This window comes from Microtus pennsylvanicus, chromosome 3 (assembly GCF_037038515.1).
Source record: "Microtus pennsylvanicus isolate mMicPen1 chromosome 3, mMicPen1.hap1, whole genome shotgun sequence".
Classification (NCBI taxonomy): Eukaryota; Metazoa; Chordata; class Mammalia; order Rodentia; family Cricetidae; genus Microtus; species Microtus pennsylvanicus.
Window position 1 is genome coordinate 100,852,147 of NC_134581.1, and position 21,454 is coordinate 100,873,600.

At 42.2% G+C, this 21,454-nt stretch overlaps 1 protein-coding gene across 1 annotated transcript in view; it reads left to right on the plus strand.

Moving 5' to 3' along the window:
* Positions 1-21,454, plus strand: part of Muc16 (mucin 16, cell surface associated) — a 223,289-nt gene that overhangs the window by 78,435 nt on the left and 123,400 nt on the right. The window contains exons 4-6 of the mRNA XM_075967627.1: positions 4,032-4,145; positions 6,971-19,112; positions 19,692-20,176. Of these exons, the coding sequence (XP_075823742.1) occupies positions 4,032-4,145; positions 6,971-19,112; positions 19,692-20,176 (12,741 nt within the window). The remainder of the gene's footprint in view (positions 1-4,031; positions 4,146-6,970; positions 19,113-19,691; positions 20,177-21,454) is intronic.

Consider the following 21,454-nt stretch of genomic DNA (forward strand, 5'->3'; position numbering starts at 1 on the left):
ATAACTGGGCTAGGCATATGAAAAACAAAGAAAAACAAGCGAGTCAATGAGCAATTACTACAATGTAATAGATATTTCACATGATTATTAATCATAATTAGTGGTGATAGTGACAACTGAGTTTATACAGCACATATTTCTTTTTTATTTTTTAAAAGAAAAACAAACCATATTTTTTTTCATTTTACATACCAAACCCAATTCCCATTCCCTCTCCTCCTCCCACTCATTCCACCTTCTCCTCTAACCCACCCCTCCATCCACCCCTCAGAGAGGGCAAGGCACATTGCTTTGGAGAAAGTCCAAGGCCCTCCTTACTACATTCAGGATGAGCAAGGTATCCACCAAAGAGAATGAATTCCCAAAAATCCAGTACAAGCAGTAGGGATAAATCCTGGTGCTACTGCCAGTAGCCCCCCAGTGTGCCACAGGCTCATACAACTGTCACCCACATTCAGAGGATCTAGTTTGGTCATACACTGTTTTGTTCCCTGTCTGGCTATATCTGATGAGCTCCCATTAGCTCATGTAAACTGTTTCAGTGGGTCAACCCATCATGTTCTTGACCTCTTTGCTCATATTCTCACTCTTCCCGCTCTTCAACTGGACTTTGGGAGCTCAGTTCACTGCTCTGCTGTGGGACTCTGCCTCTGTTTCCATCAGTTGCTATATGAAGTTTCTATGGTGACATTTTAGATAGTCATCAATCTGACTACAGGGCAAGGCCAATTCGGGCACCTTCTTTTCTATTGTTTAGGGTCTTAGCTGGGGTCATCCTTGTGAATTCCTGGGAATTTCTCTAGTGTCAGGTTTCTTGCTAGCCCCATAATTGTTCCCTTAATCAGAGTATCTTTTTCCTTGCTGTCATCTCTGTCCTTCCTCCATCTCGACTATTCCGTTCCCTCAACTTCTCCTCCCCCTTTCCAGTCTCTTCTTTCTTCTTCCCCATCTACCATCCCTTCTCCCCCCATCCCCATGCTCCCAATTTTGTCAGGAGATCTTATCTATTTCCCCTTTCCAGGTAACTCTATATGTGTTTTTCTTAGGGTTCACCTTGTTACTTAGCTTCTCTGGGGTCATAGATGATAGGCTCATTATCCTTTGCTTTACAGCTAGTATCCACTTATAAGTAAGTACATACATACCTGCTCATCTTTTGGAGCCTGGGTTACCTAACTCAGATGGTTTTTTCTAGTTCCATCTATTTGCATGCAAATTCCAAGATGTCAGTTTTTTATCGCTGTAAATGTGTAAATGTAAACACATAAATGTACCACATTTTCTTTATCCATTCTTTGGTTGAGGGGAATCAAGATTGTTTTCAGATTCTGGATATTACAAATAATGCTGCTATGTACATAGTTGAGCAAATTTCTTGTTGTATGATTGAGCATGCTTTGGGTATATGCCCAAGAGTGCCACTGTTGGGTCTTGAGGTAGGTTGATTCACAGTATTCTGAGAAACGACCATAATGATTTCAAAAGTGCTTGTACAAGTTTGCATTCCCAACAGCAATGGAGAATGTTCTCTTTACTCCACATCCTCTCCAGCATAAGCTATCATTGGTGTTTTTGATCTTAAACATTCTGACTTTTGTAAGATGGTATCTTAGAGTCATTTTGATTTGCATTACCCTCATGGCTAAGGATGCTGAATATTTTCTTAAGTGTCTTTTGGCCATTTGAGATTCTTCTGTTGTGAATTCTCTGTTTAGTTATGTACCCCATTTTTAAATTGGATTATTTGGAATTTTGATGTTTAATTTCTTGAGTTCTTTATATATTTTGGAGATCAGTCCTCTGTATGATATAGGTTTGGTGAAGAGCTTTTCCTAGTCAGTAAGCTGCCTTTGTATCTTATTGACTGTGTCCTTTGCTTTACAGAAGATTCACAGTTTCAGGAGGTCTCATTTATTTATTGTTTCTCTCAGTGTCTATGCCACTTGTGTTATATTTAGGAAGTGGTCTCCTGTGCCCATGCATGAAAGTGTACTTCCCACTTTCTCTTCTATCAGGTTCAGTGTGGTCGGATTTATGTTGAGGTCTTTAATCTGTTTGGACTTGAGTTTTGTACAACACATATATCTATGTCAACACTGTTTCACAAAGGTTTTAAACAGTCATTTTAATATTATTTTGTAGGTAATAAAGTCAAAATACATAGAAAATATAAAAATAATTTTCTCACTGTCATAAAACTAATAGATGACAGAACTAAACTAAGAACTTAGTCAGGTGTGCTTGGTGCATGCCTGTCACCCCAGCATGTGGAAAGCTGAGACATAAAAATCTTATGTTCAACGAGAATCAGAGTTATACAGTGAGGCTCTGTCTGAAAAAACAAAGAGGTAGGTATATAGCATAATGCTCTTGGTTTGAACCCCAAGAGCCCCCAAACAAAAAATAATTCAAACTATTCTAGAGTAAGAATTTATGTACTTAATCTTTAATTTTAGCAGGAGTAGTTAAAAAAACTAGAAGAAAATACAAGAGATTCTGGCGTTACAGTAGCCACAGAAAGACAAGATTTCGAGAGCAATTGTAAACTCTTTCAGGTTCTACAAAAAGGCTAAGTGGCCATAAAGCGGGAGGTATTTGGGCAGCATGGGGATCCTAAGAGGACATATCAGTGATGCATAGTGGTCTAGAATTTAGCCAAAATAACATGTAGATAAAAGGAAGCAATTTTGCTTTGATTTGTTTTGGGAGGTTGTTCCATAGGGACTGACACATATGCTTTATTCCTAAGCATCCCTTGTTTCATGTATATATGTGACATATGGAGGCCCATGCTAGCCTGAAATTAACCCTGTAAATTATGCTGACCTTGAATTTGAAAGTCTTGCCCTAGCCTCCCACACAGCAGTAACTATAGGCATTATAGTACTACTAGGCTTGACTCAATGGAGAGTTTCCGCCTTTGAGTTCAACCTATTACTAGAAAGAAGGAAAAACATGTGATCATGAAAACTGAAGGATTAAAGTACATGATGATGTGGGAGGGACCCAGAAAGCACTAAATACAGAATAAGACCTTTTAAGGATTCTATTTTTTGTGAAAGAATTAAATCTGATAATTAAATTGATTTTATTTGTGATATAGCTCCAAGAATGTCCTTCAACATCACTACTATCTTCATTAGGCAGTCTCCAGAAGAAATGTGTTTGAGCTCCTACACAGATAGTTTAAACAAGTCACATGAATGGTAGACATTTGAAATCATTGATTCACTTTCTCTATACATTGTCTTTGTATATCACCAAGTGGGCCTCAAACTCAGGATTCCTCTTCCTCAGCACACTAAGTGTTTGGATTTCATGTCCTTAATACCATACTTTACTTTGATTCTTATTTGTAGTTCATTCTGAAGTCAAATCAAATAAAAAGATAATGGCACATTTAAGTAAATATGGAAGAAAAGAAGGGCAGGCAGAAAGTAGAAGGTGGGGTGCTTAGCATACACAGGGCTCTTGGTTGCCCCTCAGCATTGTATAAAGTAGGCATGGTGGTATACGCCTGTATTCCAAATATATAGGAGCTTAGAGAAAGGAGGAACAGAAATTAAAGGTCCTTTTCAGCTATATACCAAGTTTGAAGCCTGTCTGGGCTATATGAGACTCTGCAAAAGAGAGAGACATAGAGAAAGAACGAGAGAAAGAAAAAGAAGGAGGGTAGGAGGGAAGGTAGAAATAAAGGAAGGAAGGAAGGAAGGAAGGAAGGAAGGAAGGAAGGAAGGAAGGAAGGGTATAAGAGAAGGAAGGTGGAGGGGGATGAGAGAGAAATAAAGTAAAGGTTGATAATAGAAAGCAAAGGGTATAAGAAAGGAAAGGCTGTCAGATCTGCATGTAGATGTATGGACAAATTGATACATTTATAGGAAGGTGATGGATGTGGGGACTCATTCTGTATAGCTGTGCTTGAGGTCACTGCCATGAACTCTAGAAAAAGAATAACACGTACTCAATGACATGACAGTACAGTCTTTCTAGGAGAGCTGCTTACTAATTTTCTTCCTAACTCTCACCCGCAGAAACAGAAGATGACATGCAGTCCCAGACGGAGACCCCTGATGGAGCTGCCCATGGAGACACCCCGGGCCTAGTAAAGAGCCCTTTGGCTTCTATATCACCTGCTAGCTCTAAAGGTAATTACCACTGTGCTTACTCCCTAGAAAGTAGAAATAATACCCCTGCCTCATTTCCTGTGCCAGAGCACACCAAACCTCTTGATTTCCTTAAAGAGGATACTACATGGTGTAGCACAATTAATAAAAATCCAGAGGGAAAAAAATGGGTTTCAACCTGAAGGTCAAAAAAGCAAAACAGCTAGTCACTGATTCTTACCTCTACCTCAGTCTGAAATGGTGATCCTGCCTCCAAAAATATCAGAATTAACCTGTGTGTGAGAGCTGTCTCCTCCCACCTTATATTCTCCTCTCTAGTGCTAGGATTAAAGGCATGCATCACTACTGCCCAGTTTCTATGGCAAACTGGCATGGTTTCTGGGATTAAAGGTGTGTGCCACCACTGTCTGGTCTATAAGGCTAATCAGTGGCTGTTTTACTCTCTGAACTTCAGGCAAGCTTTATTTATTAAAATACAAATGAATTATCACTACAACATGGTTTTCATGAATGCTTGTCTGAGCTGGATCTTTATCTAATGGTTACTATGTAGAACACAGTGTATAATAGTATTCTCATAATATGCTGAACAAGATTTGCTCCAGATCCCAAACATTAATCTCTCTCTCCTCTATTCTCTCTCGAAAACCTTTCTTTGTAACCCAAGCTGGCCTCAGACTTACAATTTTATTATCATAGTCTCCTAAACACTAAGATTTCAGATAAGTTCCCCCATGCCCACTCTTATTTGCTAATGAAATAAAATATATATGTTGGAGACATTGATATAAACTGAGAATGCATAGAAAGACATCAAAGGAACACAATAATTATAATGCAACTTTGTGTGTAGAGAATGCTTACAGTAAGCCACAGCAGCTTGTACATGCTACTCCAGCACGCTCTTGATGCCTTTGGCTCCTCACTAGATTTTAAGCCAAGACCGGCACTTCTGAGCCACATTTCCAGGTTTATCACGGGAAGGTTCTAGGCAGAGGTTCTACCACAGAACCATGCTCCAGCTCCTCACTGAGGGATTGTAGGCATGTCTGGTGCCTGTGAAAGTATAAAGAGGCATCAGATCCCTGGAACTGGAGTCATGGGTGGTTATAAGTCACTAAGTAGATACTTTGAAGGAAAGCAGGTCTTCTGCATAAGCAGAAAGTACTCCTAGAAATGGAACCATCTTTCCTGTTTCCTGTTTTTAGTTTCTTAAGCAATCTCTATAATCTTTTTTCTGAAGTAGATAGACTTATATTCCCACCAAGAGTCTATAATGTTGATTCTTTTCCAATATTTTTAAGCACTCATTTTCTAATTGGTACATAAATGTCATTTTGACTAAGATGAAAGTGAATCTTGGTGTAGTTTTGCATCTATGTAAAGTGGCTAACAATGTTGGGTATTTTTTCCATAGTCATAGTGAGAACCTTGATTTTAATAAGCTACTTTGAAGATCTAGGCTTTGGACAAAGTCACTACCAAATCAGAGCTATTGATTTATCCTGTGGCTGAAGTATCTTAGGTGGGTTTCCTGAAAAGCAGTTGTTAAATCTAAGACATAGAGTCATGTAGTCTAGCCTAAGTTGAGAGTGGTCCCATCATGACAGAGAAGACAAAGAACAGAAGGAAAAGAAGTCAGTTCAAGGTACCTTAGTGTGCAGATTCCAGTTTGGGTCACAGTATTTACAGGAATGCACCACCATACTCAGATAGTGAAGTTCCAGGGGTTTACTCCACGAACGCTATGTAAATGTTCTATTCAATGAACTCCATGCCCAACCCATGTACACTCTTAAATGTATTCATGAAACAATATCATGAAATGTTAAATGACTTCCAGAAAAAAATATTTTATAATCACAGAGTGCTAGCAAACCTTGGTTTGCAGAAAGCCAAAAATGCTACTTTACAGCCACATCTCTAGTAAAAATGACAAAATCAGCACAGGGATATCACATTATGAAGCCCAGACATTCAAACTAATGACACATTTCACCTCTCTCAAAGCAAAGGAGGTGCATTCTTATGCACTATTCTTTCAGGACCTCATTTATTCATTCATTCACTCAATACTTTAAGTTGAATACCTATCATGTGTCAAGCAGTGAAATATTAATAGTTATCAATAGCCAGCAAATCTGAAGATGATAACTGCAGTTCAGACATTGTGGTAAGAAACAGAGAAAATTAAATATAATGAATCCTCAGTAAGTTTGATTTAAACTTGCCCATGAAAATGATCAGAATTGGTGGGACCTGATGGGCGATAGGTAGGTCAGGAGGACAGAAAGCTAACCTTGAGTAGTATGGAAAATAGAGAGGAACAAGAATTGGATGTGTGTGGTCACAAATTTATGAAGAAGTTACAGCTCAAAATCATCCAGGAAGACTAAAGTTGTAGTTCTGTTGGTAGAGTGCTTGCCTAGAATTCACAAAGCCTCTAGTTTCTGTCATTGGCACCATATAAACTAAATGTGGTAATGCATATCTATAATCTCAAAATACCATCAGCTATGTACTGAGTTTAAAGCTGGCCAGGAAACAGAAAATCCTGTCTCTCTGTTTCTGTATCACACACACAGACACACACACAGAGAGAGACACACACAGATACAGACACACACACACCAGAAAATAAAAAAGGAGTCAGGGAAATGGATGAGCAATATAGCAAAATTCACAGTACCTTTTCCCTTCCCAGATCATGCCACTCACATCTCAAGAAAGCAGCACTATCATAAATACTTCTCTCCCTTGATCATATACAGTAAAAAAAAGTATGAATTGCCTATTGAGAAAGTGCAAACATTTTTACAAATTGTGTTGCATGTTTCTACTTACAGAGCTATCCACAAAAGGGCGAGTAAAAGCAGAGACCACTGATACAGCTCGGAAAGCTACACCCATTGCCACTTCAACCACCAAAACCTCTACAACTTCAAGACCCCTGGATCACCTCAAAACAACAGAGACAACAGGCAATGTAAACACAACAGAGATGATTATCACAGCCTCAGATGCCTCCCACAATGTCCTAGGGATGACAGCATCACCTTCTACAGGCTCTAGGGAAAAGACCAGCATGGTTCTCAGAACAAGCCTATCTTTGTACAGTAGAGAACCAGAGAGCACAGTCTCAAGGAGCCCCAGTCTTAGGACAGAGACCAGCCAAGCTAGTCGTACCTTAACTGGCTCTTCTGGTGACTCTGGCACAGTCTCATGGGTCACCTATCCTTTGGAGTTGACTTCAGCTGCTGCCAAGATGACCCTGAGTGCTTCTCAAGGAGAATCAGATTCCATGGTGTCCACAGCCACCATTCCCGGAGAAGAAGTGAGTTCAGCTTTTCCACAGTTAACTGTTTTCTCTATAATACCAGATTTGCCAACCTCACTGATTAGCGGGCCTGAAGAAAGCACTGGTATATTTATTCCAACTCTTACTGATTCCTCGAGTGAACCAAAGACAATAGTTTCTGGGGTCACCCATCCTGGAACAGAGGTGAGTTATTCTGTTGCCAGCACTTTTCCTACTGACACATCAGGAATGGCAACCTCATTGGATATTAGTACTGGAGCAGAGACCAAGCCAGCTCTCCAAAATCTCACAGTCGCACCTAGTGAGTCACATACAATATTCCCAAGGGACACACATCTTACACAGAGCAGAATCCTTGTTTCTGGAAATATTGAATCTGATACTACCACGCTCTCAATGGATACCACCCGTGGGACAGAAGTCATACTAGCCTTTCCAAACACTACTACATCACCTGTTATAGCAGGATTGGAAACCTCACTGGTCATTAGTTCTCAGACACAGGAAAAAAATAGTACATCCACTATGACTCCTGCTGAGGAACCAGAGTCCACTGGCACACTTGTCACTGATTCCAAAGCATGGGGAACTACAGCTATTCTAAATACAAGTAATTCAGCTGCTGTATCAGGAAAGATAATAGAGCCAACTACTTCAACCCTGACTGATCAACTGTTTAATACAACGTCTTGGCTCACCCAGACTGGGACAGAAGACACCTCAAATTTTTCCACTGTGGAGAGTAGATCCTCTAGTGAGCAAAATACAACAACATCAGGAATCAACCATCTTACGGAGACAAACGTTACTCTTCTTAAGACAGCCCTAACATTTTCTCATGGTGGATCAGATTTGACACTGTCAACCACCACAAGTACTGGGAAAGAAGTCAGCTCTGTTCTTCCCAATACAGTGGCTTCACCTGGTATACCACATACAATTACCTCACTGGCCACTAGTTCTAGAGCAGTGACCAGTACAAATATTCCATCTTTGTCTGTTTCTTTTTCTAAGCCAGAGACAATGAACTCATTTACTACCGATGCTGGAGCCCAGACAAGTTTAGGTATTACAGTTCCATCTGACTCCCCTACTGTACCAGGAATGTTGGCCTCACTAATAATCAGTTCTGAAACAAAAAGCCATCCATCTCCAACTTCGACTGTTTCCCCAGGTCAACCAGAGACCACCATTCCAGGGGCCATTCATCCTGTGGCCAAGTCCAGTTCGGCTGTTCCAACTTTGGCTGTTTTTCCTGGTGATCCAGATAAAACCATTTCCTTATTCACTCCTCATGCAGCAATCAGTCCTACAGTTCTCAAAACAGTCCCAAATTTTTCTCAGCATGGGTTAGATGTTACACCCTCAGTGGCTTCCAGTCTTGGGACAGAAACAAATTTAGCTGGCTCATCTTCTATTTTTTCATCTGAGGTGAAAGGGGTTCTGACCTCACTGGCTCCTAGTTTTTCAACAGTAACTACTGAAAGTACTCCAGCTCAGTCTGTTTCTGCTGATGAGTCAGACACCACAGTACCATTGGTCAGCCACCGTAGGCCACAGATGAGTTCAACCATTGCAGCTCTGACTGTCTCCCCTGATGTTCCAGAGATGATGTCACTCACCACAAGCAGTAAATTAGAAACAAGTCTATTTCCAACTCAGGTTGCTTTCTCAAGTCAGCCAGAGATCACTGCCTCAGAAGTCAGCCATCTTGGGGATAAAGCTAGTTCTAAGATTCCATCTGGGACTAGGACCCCTACTGAGCCAGATGAAGCAACAAGGCCAAGTTTTTCCCATATGGATTTAGACACTACACCTCCCGCAGCATCCACAATTATTGGTCCAGAAACAAGTTCATCTATTCTAACCACAACTGTCTTACCTGTTGTCCAAGATATGGTGACTTCGCAGGTCCCTAGTTTTGGTACAGATTCAAAAACAACTACATCAATTCTGATGCTCCATTCTTCTAAGCCACAGACTGTAGTTTCCCTGGCAACCAATGCAGGGGAAGAGTCCAGTTTAGCCACTTCTACTGCAGCTGTCTCTCTAGGTGTAACAGAAGTGATAACATCACTGGTGTCTAGTTCTGGGACAGAGATACATGCAATCCAAACTTCTTCCCCAGGTGATCCAGACACTATAACCTCATGGGTCACCCACTCTGGCAGAGAAGGTACTTCAGATGTTTTGACTCTATCTACTTTACCTGGTGGGACAGGTGAAACAAAATCATGGGATACTCATTCTTCAGAGACTAACCTGACAGTCCTCATGACAACTCCAGATGTTTCCCACACTGCATCAGATAGTTTACCCTCAATGTCCACCAGTTCTGAGACAGAAGCCAGATCAGATTCTTCAACTTCTGCTTTTTCACCTAATGTGTCAGAAGTACTGAGTTCACCTGTCAATACTTTTAGGACAGTCACCAGCACCAATATTCCAGCTTTGGCTCGTTCTTCTGATAAACCAGAGATAGGAGTCTCAATGTCCACTCATACTGTGGTACAAAAACCTTCATCCATTCCAACTATGACAGCTTCCTCTGGTGTACTTGGGATAGTGACTTCACTAGGCCCTAGTTCTGAGATTTACACCAGTACAATTTCCCCAGAAATAACAAGTTATTCACAAATACTGGAGAAAACAGCATCACAAGTAACACCTTCTAAAATTTCAGAAGGAAGTTCTTCTGTTGCAACTCTTACTGCTTCACCAGATGAAGCAGGCACATCAGCCTCATTTGTTATCAGTCCTGAAGAAATGAACACAAAGGTTCCCAGGAGAAGCCCAAGTTTTTCCCATATTGAATCTTATACCACACCCTCAACAGCCACCACAGTTGAACAGGAAGCCGGATCATCTGCTCCAAGTACTCCAACTATAGCTCTCTCATCTAGTATTCCAGATATGGTAACCTTAGAAGGCCGCAGGTCTGAGGAAGATGCAGAGACATCCAAATCAATTCTTACTCTTCAACCTTCTGAAACACATATCAAGATGTCTCTTATTTCTCACTCTGAGGAAAAGATTAGTTCACCCATGTCTACTATGGCTGTCTCTACAGATGTAACAGAAATGATAAGACAATTATTTACTAGCTCTGAGACAGGCAGCCATAAAAGAAATCAGACTATTTCTTCTGGTCAAACAGAGACCACCACATCATGGATCATGAATCCTGAAACAGAAGTCAGTGCAAGGGTGCTAACTACAACCATCTCACCCAATGTTCTAGAAAAACTGACCTCAGAATCTGTGAAACAAATTCCAAAAAAACAGACTACAGTTTCATTGGTAACTGATACTGGAAAAGAGCCCAATTCAACCATATCTACTCTGGCTGTCTCTCCAGGTACAACAGAAATGGCTACATCACTGGTCACTAGTGAAGGTACAGAAAGTCATGCAACAACTCCAACTTTCACTTTTTCCACAAGACTACCAAATACAACAACATCTTGGATTAACAGCACTGAAAAAGAAGCCAGTTCAGGTGCTCTAAATACAAACTTAACATCTAGTGTTACAGACATGATGACCTCAACAATCCTGAGCCACACTCCTTCTGAAGCACAGAAGATAACACCATTGGCAACTCCTGCTGGGCAACAACAAAGTTTGGCCTTAAATAGTATGGCAATCTCTCAGGGTATAACAGAAGTGACATCCCAGGTTGATAGCTCACACACAGAAAGCCATGCAGTGACTTCAAATACAAACTTATCCCTAATACAACCAGAGGTTACAAAAGCGGGGATAACAGATCATGTAATGCAAGGCACTTCAGGGGTTCTATTTAAGACCATCTCACCTAGCATGCCAGAAACAATGACCTCATCAACTCTTATTCCTTCTGAAACATATACTACAATTTCATTGGTTACCAACATTGGGAAACAGCCAAGCTCAGCCATGTCTACAAGGCCTGTGTCTTCAGGCATAACTGAAATGATGCCATCACACATCACTAGCTCTAGCACGAAAAACTCTTCATTGGATTCAACTCTATATGTTTCCTCAAGTGAACCAGAGACCACAGACCCAAGGCTTGTCCTTCCTGGAAAAGAACTTGTTACTTCTAGAGTTCTATCTAGAACCATCTCACATAGTGTAACAGAAATGATCACCTCACCAACTCGTACTCCTTCTAAACCATATAGCACAGCTTCATTGGATACCCACATTGGGGAACAGCCTAGTTCAGCCATGTCTGTAAGACCTGTTTCTCCACATATAACAGAAACGATACCATCATTTGCCACTAGCTCAAGCACAGAAAACCATTCCATCACTTCAACTCTTGCTATTTCCCCAGACCAACCAGGGACCACATCTACATGGGTCACCCACCCTGGAAAAGAAGATACTTCAGGGGTTATAAGAACAATGGCCTCACCTACTGTTCCAGGCATGATGACCACAACAACTCTGATCCACACTCCTCCTGAACCACAGACCATAACATCATTGGTCACTCATACTGGTGAACATCTCAGTCCATCCATGTCCACTGAAGTTGTCTCTCAGGGTGGAATGGACATGATGATGTCACATGCCAGGACAGAGGTACATGAAACCAGTCCAGCTCTAGTTGTTTCTCCAGGTCAAAGAGAGACCACAGACTCATGGGCAACTCATGATGAAAGAAAAGACACTTCAGGTGTTCTAACTACCACCGTTTCAACTACTGGTCCAGACCTTGTTACTTCAACATCTCCTATTTCTTCTGAACAACATTCAACATTTTCCCTCATCACCAACATTGGTGAACAGCCCAGTTCAGCCATCCCTACTCTGGCTGGCTCTCCAGGTGTAACAGAACCGATGCCATCACTGGTCACTAGCTTTATCACAACACACAGTCCAACAACTACAATGCTGACAGTATCCACAGATCAAACAGAGACGAAAGGTACATGGGCCTCCTCCCATTCTGTAAAGGCAGTTAGTTCAGATGTTCTAACTACAAATATGTCAGCTACTGCTTCAGAGAATGTAGACTCAATAAGTCCAACCCATATTTCTTCTGAAACACAGACCACAGTATCAATGGTTGCTCATGCTGAGGCACAACCAAGTTTATTCATGTCCACTCAGACTGTCTCTCCAGAAGCAACAGAAATGATGACATCACAGATTACTACTACTAGCTCAAAAACACATGAAACCAGTTCAGCTCTACTTGTTTCTCCAGGTCCAAGGGAGACCACAAACACATGGGTGACTCATGCTGAAAGAGAAGACACCTCAGATGTTCAAACTACCACTGTTTCAACTACTGGTCCAGACCTTGTTACTTCAGCATCTCCTATTCCTTCTGAACAACATTCAACAGTTTCTTTTGCCACCTACTTTGGTGAACAGCCCAGTTCAGCCATTTCTACCCTGGATGTCTCTCCAAGTGTAACAGATCCTCTATCATCACTGGGCACTAGCTTCAGCACTAACTCTGCACTAGCTACAACTCTGGCAGTTTCCACAGATAAACCAGGGAATACAGGCCCATGGGTCACACTGCCTGGAAAAGAGGACACGTCAGGGGATCTCTCTACAGCCATCTCACCTGACATTCCAAAAATGATGACCTCAACAATTCTGATACATACTTCTCCTGAACCACTGACCATTGCATCATTGGTCATGCATCCTGGTAGACATCCCAGTCCATCCTTGTCTGATCAGGCTGTCTCTTCAGGTGTAACAGAAACAGAAATGATGTCATCATTTGTCACTGGCTCAAGCATAGGAATCCATGCAATGACTTCAACTCTGGATGTTTACAAAAGCCTGCCTGAGATCACAGCCCCACTGACCACCCATCCTGAAAGAGAAGCCATATCAGGGGTTCCTACTACTACCATGTCAACTGATATCCCAGGAATGTTGACCTCAACTACTCTCATTCCTTCTGAATCACATGCTACAATTTCATTGGTCACCCCTATAGAACAAAAGCCCAGTGCAATTTTGTCTACAAGTCCTGTCTCTACAGGTATTACAGAAATGATACACTCACTGGTCACTAACTCAAGCACAGAGAATCAATCCATGACTTCAACTATGGCTGTTTCACCAGATCAACCAGGGACCACAGCCACATGGGACACCCATCCTGGAAAAGAAAGTACTGCAGGGGTTCTGTCTTTGAATATCTCACATAGCATACCAGAAGTGATGACACTACCAAATCTTATTTCTGCTGAACTAAACACCACAGTGTCATTGGTCACGCATATTGGGGAACAGCATAGCTCAGACATAGCTACACTGCCTATCTCTCCAAATATAAAAGAAACGATACCATCATTTGCCATTAGCTCAAGTACAGAAAGCCATTCTGTCACTTCAACTCTTGCTATTTCCCCAGACCAACCAGGGACCACATCTACATGGGTCACCCACCCTGGAAAAGAAGATACTTCAGGGGTTATAAGAACAATGGCCTCACCTACTGTTCCAGGCATGATGACCACAACAACTCTGATCCACACTCCTCCTGAACCACAGACCATAACATCATTGGTCACTCATACTGGTGAACATCTCAGTCCATCCATGTCCACTGAAGTTGTCTCTCAGGGTGGAATTGATATGATGATGTCACATGCCAGGACAGAGGTACATGAAACCAGTCCAGCTCTAGTTGTTTCTCCAGGTCAAAGAGAGACCACAGACTCCTGGGCAACTCATGATGAAAGAGAAGACACTTCAGGTGTTCTAACTACCACCGTTTCAACAACTGGTCCAGACCTTGTTACTTCAATATCTCCTATTCCTTCTGAACAACATTCAACAGTTTCTATTGTCACTCACATTGGTGAACAGCCCAGTCCTGCCTTCCCTACTCTGGCTGGCTCTCCAGGTGTAACAGAAATGGAGCCATCACTGGTCACTAGCCCTATCACAACACACAGTCCAACAACTACAATGCTGACAGTATCCACAGATCAAACAGAGACGAAAGGTACATGGGCCTCCTCCCATTCTGTAAAGGCAGTTAGTTCAGATGTTCTAACTACAAATATGTCAGCTACTGCTTCAGAGAATGTAGACTCAATAAGTCCAACCCATATTTCTTCTGAAACACAGACCACAGTATCAATGGTTACTCATGCTGAGGCACAACCAAGTTTATCCATGTCCACTCAGACTGTCTCTCCAGAAGCAACAGAAATGATGACATCACAGACCACTACTACTAGCTCAAAAACACATGAAACCAGTTCAGCTCTACTTGTTTCTCCAAGTCCAAGGGAGACCACAAACACATGGGTGACTCATGCTGAAAGAGAAGACAATTCAGATGTTCAAACTACCACTGTTTCAACTACTGGTCCAGACCTTGTTACTTCAGCATCTCCTATTTCTTCTGAACAACATTCAACAGTTTCTCTCTTCACCCACATTGGGGAACAGCCCAGTTCAGCCATCCCTACTCTGGCTGGCTCTCCAGGTGTAACAGAACCGATGCCATCACTGGTCACTAGCTCTATCACAACAAAAAGTCCAACAACTTCAATGCTGACAGTATCCACAGATCATACAGAGACCACAGATTCATGGGCCTCCCATTCTGTAAAGGCAGTTAGTTCAGATGTTCTAACTACAAATATGTCAGCTACTACTTCAGAGAATGTAAGCTCAATAAGTCCAACCTACATTCCTTCTGAAACACAGACCACAGTATCAATAGTTACTCATGCTGAGGCACAACCAAGTTTATCCATGTCCACTCAGACTGTCTCTCCAGAAGCAACAGAAATGATGACATCACAGGCCACTACTACTGGCTCAAAAACACATGAAACCAGTTCAGCTCTACTTGTTTCTCCAGGTGAAAGAGAAACCACAAAAACATGGGTGACTCATGCTGAAAAAGAAGACACCTCAGATGTTCAAACTACCACTGTTTCAACTACTGGTCCAGACCTTGTTACTTCAACATCTCCTATTCCTTCTGAACAACATTCAACAGTTTCTTTTGCCACCTATATTGGTAAAAAGCCCAGTTCAGCCATTCCTCCCCTGGCTGTCTCTCCAAGTGTAACAGAAACTATATCATCACTGGGCACTAGCTTCAGCACTAACTCTGCACTAGCTACAACTCTGGCAGTTTCCACAGATAAACCAGGGAATGCAGGCCCATGGGTCACACCGCCTGGAAAAGAGGACACGTCAGGGGATCTCTCTACAGCCATCTCACCTGATGTTCCAAACATGATGACCTCAACAATGCTCGTCCATACTTCTCCTGAACCACAGACCGTGGCATCATTGGTCACACATCCTGGTAGACATCCCAGTCCATCCTTGTCTGATCAGGCTGTCTCTTCAGGTGTAACAGAAACAGAAATGATGCCATCATTTGTCACTGGCTCAAGCATAGGAAGCCATGCAATGACTTTAACTCTGGATGATTCTACAGGCCTGCCTGAGATCACAGCCCCATTGACAACCCATCCTGAAAGAGAAGCCATATCAGGGGTTCCTACTACTACCATGTCAACTGGTATCTCAGAAATGTTGACCTCAACTACTCTCATTCCTTCTGAATCATATGCTACAGTTTCATTGGTCACTCCTATAGAACAACAGCCCTTTGCAACTTTGTCTACACGTCCTGTCTCTATAGGTATTACAGAAATGATACCCTCACTGGTCACTAACTCAAGCACAGAGAAAAATTCCAAGACTTCAACTATGGCTCTTTCACTAGCTCAACCAGGGACCACAGCCCCATTGGTTACCCATCCTGGAAAAGAAGGCACCTCAGAAGATCTATCTACAACCATCTTACCTGGTGTTCCAGACATGATGACCTCAAGAACTCTGATCCACACTCCTCCTGAACCACAGACCACATCATCATTGGTCACACATGCTGGTGGACATCCCAATTTATCCATGTCTGATCAGACTATCTTTTCAGGTGTAACAGAATTGATGACATCTATGGTCACTACTTCTGGGACAGAGACACATGAAACCAGTTCAGCTCTACTTGTTTTCTCAGGTCAAACAAATACCACAGCCTCATGGGTAACTCATGCTGAAAGAGAAGACACTTCAGGTGTTCTAACCACCACTATTTCAGCTAGTGTTCCAGACCTTGTTACTTCCCCAACTCTTATTCCTTCTGAATCACATTCCACAGTCTCCTCTGTCACCCAAATTGGGGAACAGCCTAGTTCAGCTATGTCTACTCTGGCTGGCTCTCCAGGCAATACAAAATTGATTCCATCACTAGTCACTAGCTCCAGCTCTGTACCACCCACAACTCTGGAAGTTTCCACAGATAAACCAGAGACCATAACTCTATGGATCACCCATCCTGGAACAGAAGTCTCTTCAGAGGATCTATCTACAACCATCTCACCTGGTGTTCCAGACATGATGACCTCAGCACCTCTGGTCCACACTCCTTCTGAACCTGTGACCATAAAATCACTGGTCAGCCATCCTGGTGGACATCCCAGTTCATCCTTGTCTCTTCAGACTGTATCTTATGATGCAACAGAAATGACACAGTCACTAGTCACCAGCATGGGCACAGGAAGTTATATAATGGTCACCCACACTGAAAGAGAAAGCACATCAGGAGTTCCAAGTACTACCGTTTCAGCCAGTGTCCCAGAAATTATTTCCACAACAACTCTTTTTCCTTCTGAATCAGCAACTGGAATTTCATTTGTTACCTCTGCTGAGGATCAGACCAGCAGTATAACAGAAATGACATCACAAGCCAATACTTTGGGGACAGAGACAAAAGAGACCCTTCCAGTTCTATTTGTTTCCCCAGGTGAAAGAGAGACCACAGCCTCATGGGTGACTCATATTGAAAGAGTACTCACTTCAAGTTCTCCAACCTCCACTATTTCAACTATTTTCCCAGATTTGGTTACCTCACCACCTCTTCTTTCTTCTGAACCACATACTACAGTTTCATTCATTACCCTCGCTGAGGAACAACAGACAACTCAGACTGTCTCTCCAGGTACAACAGAAATGATACCACCAATGATCACTCTCTCAGGCAAAAATAACCATTCAGCTTCTTCAACTCTGGCAGATTCCGTAGGTGAAGCAGAAACCACAACTCATCCTGGAAATGAAGACACTTCAGTGGTTCTGACTACAGCCATCTCACTTAGTGGTCCAGACACGATGACCTCAACAATTCTGAACCACACTCCTAAAACACAGAGCATAACATCATTTGTTCCCCATGCTGGACGACAACCCAGTTTATCCATGTCTACTCAGAGTGTCTCTCCGGGTATAACAGAAGTGACACCATCACTATTTACTAACCTGGGCTCTGCAATGACTACAACAGTGGCTGTTTCCCCAGGTCAACCTGAGACTGTAGTCCCATGGGTCACCCATCCTGGAATAGAAGATACTTCAAGGGTTCTCTCTATGACCATCTCCCCTAATGTACCAGAAATGATGACATCAGCAACTCTTATTCCTTCTGAATCACATACCACAGTTTCACTTGTCACCCACTTTGGAGAACAGTCCAGTTCAGCCATGTCTACAAAATCTGTATCTCCAAGTACAACTGAAATGATACCATCACAGGTCACTAGTAATGGAACCGAAAACCGTCCAATCACTTTAAGTCTGTCTGTTTCCTCAGGTCAAACAGAGTCCACAGTTCCATGGGTCACCCATCCTGGGAAAGAAGACACTTCAGGAGTTTTAACTTCAACCATCTCACCTCGTGTTCCTGGTATGCTGACCTTAACAGCTATGAACCACATTACTTCTGAAGCACAGACTGGAACATTGGTCACCCATGCTGGGGATCAGCCCAGTTTATCCATGTCTACTCTGGCTGTCTCTCCCCATGTAACAGAAATGATACCATCACTGGGCACTAGCTCTGGTGTGCCAGAAATGATGACCTCACCAAACCTTATTTCTTCTGAAGCACATACCACAATTTCTTTGGTCACTGATGCTGGGGAACAGCCCAGTTCAACCATGTCTACAAAGCCTATCTCTCCCCATGTAACAGAAACAATATCACCACTCATCACTAGTTCTCACATAGAAATGGATTCAGTGTCTTCCACTCTGGCTGCTTCTCCAGATCAACCAGAAAACCCAACCTCATGGCTCACCACTCCTATAACAGAAGCCTCTTTGAGTATTCTAAGGACATCCATGTCTCCGAGCAATCCAGAAATGTTGTCCACGTCAACTCTTATTCCTTCTGAACCACATACCACAATGTCCTTGATCTCTCATGTTGGGGGACAGCCCAGTTCAGCCATGCCTACAAGATCTGTCCCTCCAGAAATGATTACCCCAACAGCTCTTATTCCTTCTGAACCACATAACACTATTTCAGATGTTACAGAAATGATGACATCACGGGTCACTACTTCTGAGACAAAGATATATACGGCTACTCCAGTTTTGACTGTTTCCTCAAGTCAAACAGAGAACACAGCCTCCTCGGTCATGCTTCCTGGGAAAGAAGCAAGTTCAACAATTTCTACTCTGTCTACTTTACCTGGTGAGCCAAAAAGTAATGAAACATGGCTCATTCTTTCTGCCAAGCCTAGCACTCCACTTTCCACAACAACTCTCAAATTTTCTTCTAGTGAATCAGACATCATATCCTCAGCTTCTGGGGCAGAGACCACTTCAGCCATTCCAACAACTCTTTCATCTGGTGTACCATATATGACCACTCCACTAACTGCTGGTTCTACAACAGACAATAGTAAGATTTTTCTTACACCGAGTACATTGATGTATGAGCCAACATCAGCAGTCTCCCTGGTCTCTCATTCTGCCTTAACCCAAAAAACTTCCAGTTCTTCTGATAGTGGTTTAGATGTTACACCCTCAATAATCAATCATCCTGGAACTGAAGCCAGTTCATCTGTGCCAACAATGACTCTCTATCCTGGGGTGCCAGGTGTTGAGATCTCACAGTTCTCTAGTTCTAGTCCATCAACCAGTACATTTCCAAATACAGTTCTGTCTCCTAGTGAAACAAAAAGCACAGTCTCATTACCCACCTTCCTCAGTACAGAGACTAACACAACATTTCCTGTTTCAACTGGTTTTCTTCCTTCATTGGAGACCACAGCCTCAGTGCCCACTACATCTGGGGTAGATGTTAGTACAACTCTCTTTACTCAGACTGTGTCCCCTGGTGTAGCAGAGATGACAAATTTTCTCCTGAACTCATCTGTGACTGAGGAGAGCAAAAGTGACCTGGGTACAACATTTTCATCTGGTGCTTCTGAAGAAGCAGCCTCTCTCCCCATCCACTCTGAGACTGAGACCAGCACAGCCATTCTAAGTGTAACTCCTTCCCCTATTTTAACAGGAGCCACGGGTTTATGGGCTTCCACCACTTTTGCAGAATCCACTCTGACTATGTCCCCTAGTGTCTCTGGGTTTCCCGGTGCTCCCACAACTAGTAAATCTAGCAGTGCAACTTTAGAGAGCATAGGAACTTCAGCATCTGTCACTACAGTTAGACTTTCTGATCGTGTCACTGATGTCACAAGCCCCGTAATTACCTTGATACCATCAGAGTCCTCAACAAGTCCAATCACTGACCTGAAAACTACAAGTGAGACATCTCATTTAGCTACCACAAGTTCAGGACCCATTGGGAAAAAGACCACAGCTACACAACACGGAACGAGCACATCTGGAATGTCCACATGGTTCTCCGAGAATGTGACTTCAAGACCAAGTAAGAATAAGCTTTATTATTGTAGTCATCTATAACATATAACACATATGTATATAATGTAAATATTTCCTCTTTGTGTGTTTTAGGTATACAATTCAGTATTGCTGAATGTACAGTGTTATGCAACCACCACTTTTATTTTCCAGCCAGTATTTTGATTATTCTTCACTGCTGGCTTTGTTGAGGTTGAATCAAGGACCCCATATATTTTGCAAGTGCTGTGCCACTAAGCCATATCTACAACTCTCCAAACAATTTTAATCACCCCAAACTGTAGCCACTAAGCAACAATTCCTCATCCTGCATTCCTCCCAACCATTAGTGACTGTGTGAGTTTCTTTTCTGTGTGTTATATCTGTTATGTAGCTAATGCACACCCACCTGCTGTGAGTTCAAGACTGCAACATCCGTGGCATATCTGGAAGACAGGCTAGACAGGCTTTCATGGAAGACAGGCTTTCTTGACACGCTACCACTTTCTTTGACTCATATTTTGCCTGTACCCTCTTCTACAATGTTCCCTGAGCCTTAGAATTTGTTATTTATTTAATTTTTACTTATTCAAACATTCATTTACTTTGACAATGTCTGTGTCGTATATGCTTTCACAGGCAAGAAGAGAACACCAGGTATTCTCACTCTTTGCTTGATTCCACTGAGGTAGGGCTTTTCACTAAAGTTGGCACTAGACCGGCAGTGAGAATTCCCCAGAGATCCTCCTGTCTCCGCCCACATCACAGCTTGGTCTGCTCTTAGAGACACACACATGGCCAAGCCCATCTTTTTACATGAGTGCAAGGGATTCCAACTCGGGCTGTCATACTTACACAGCAAGCCCTCTCACCCACAGTTCCTTCTTTATGAAGCCCACAGACCTTTGAGTTTTTATTAAAATTTGAATTGAGTTTTTCTTTTTCTTCTATTTTTCAGATTATACTATAATCATATAATTTTCCCTTTCCTTGTCCTCTATCTAAACCCTTCCATAAATCCCCACCTTGTTCTTTTTCAAAGTTATGGCCCTTATTTCATCAATTGTTGTCACATAGTTGTGATTATATTTAGGAATATAATAAATTATACATTATAATATAGTATATATAAGGGGCTTCTAATGCCTGGTATTGGGAATTTTGTTGGGTCATCTTTTTTGGAGAGAGCATATATAATATAACATATTATACAATATATTCCTAAATATCATCTACTGAGTCTGTGTAGTGTACACATATTTTCAGGGCTGATCTTTTGCTTTTCACAGCCAGTTAGTGTGCTCTT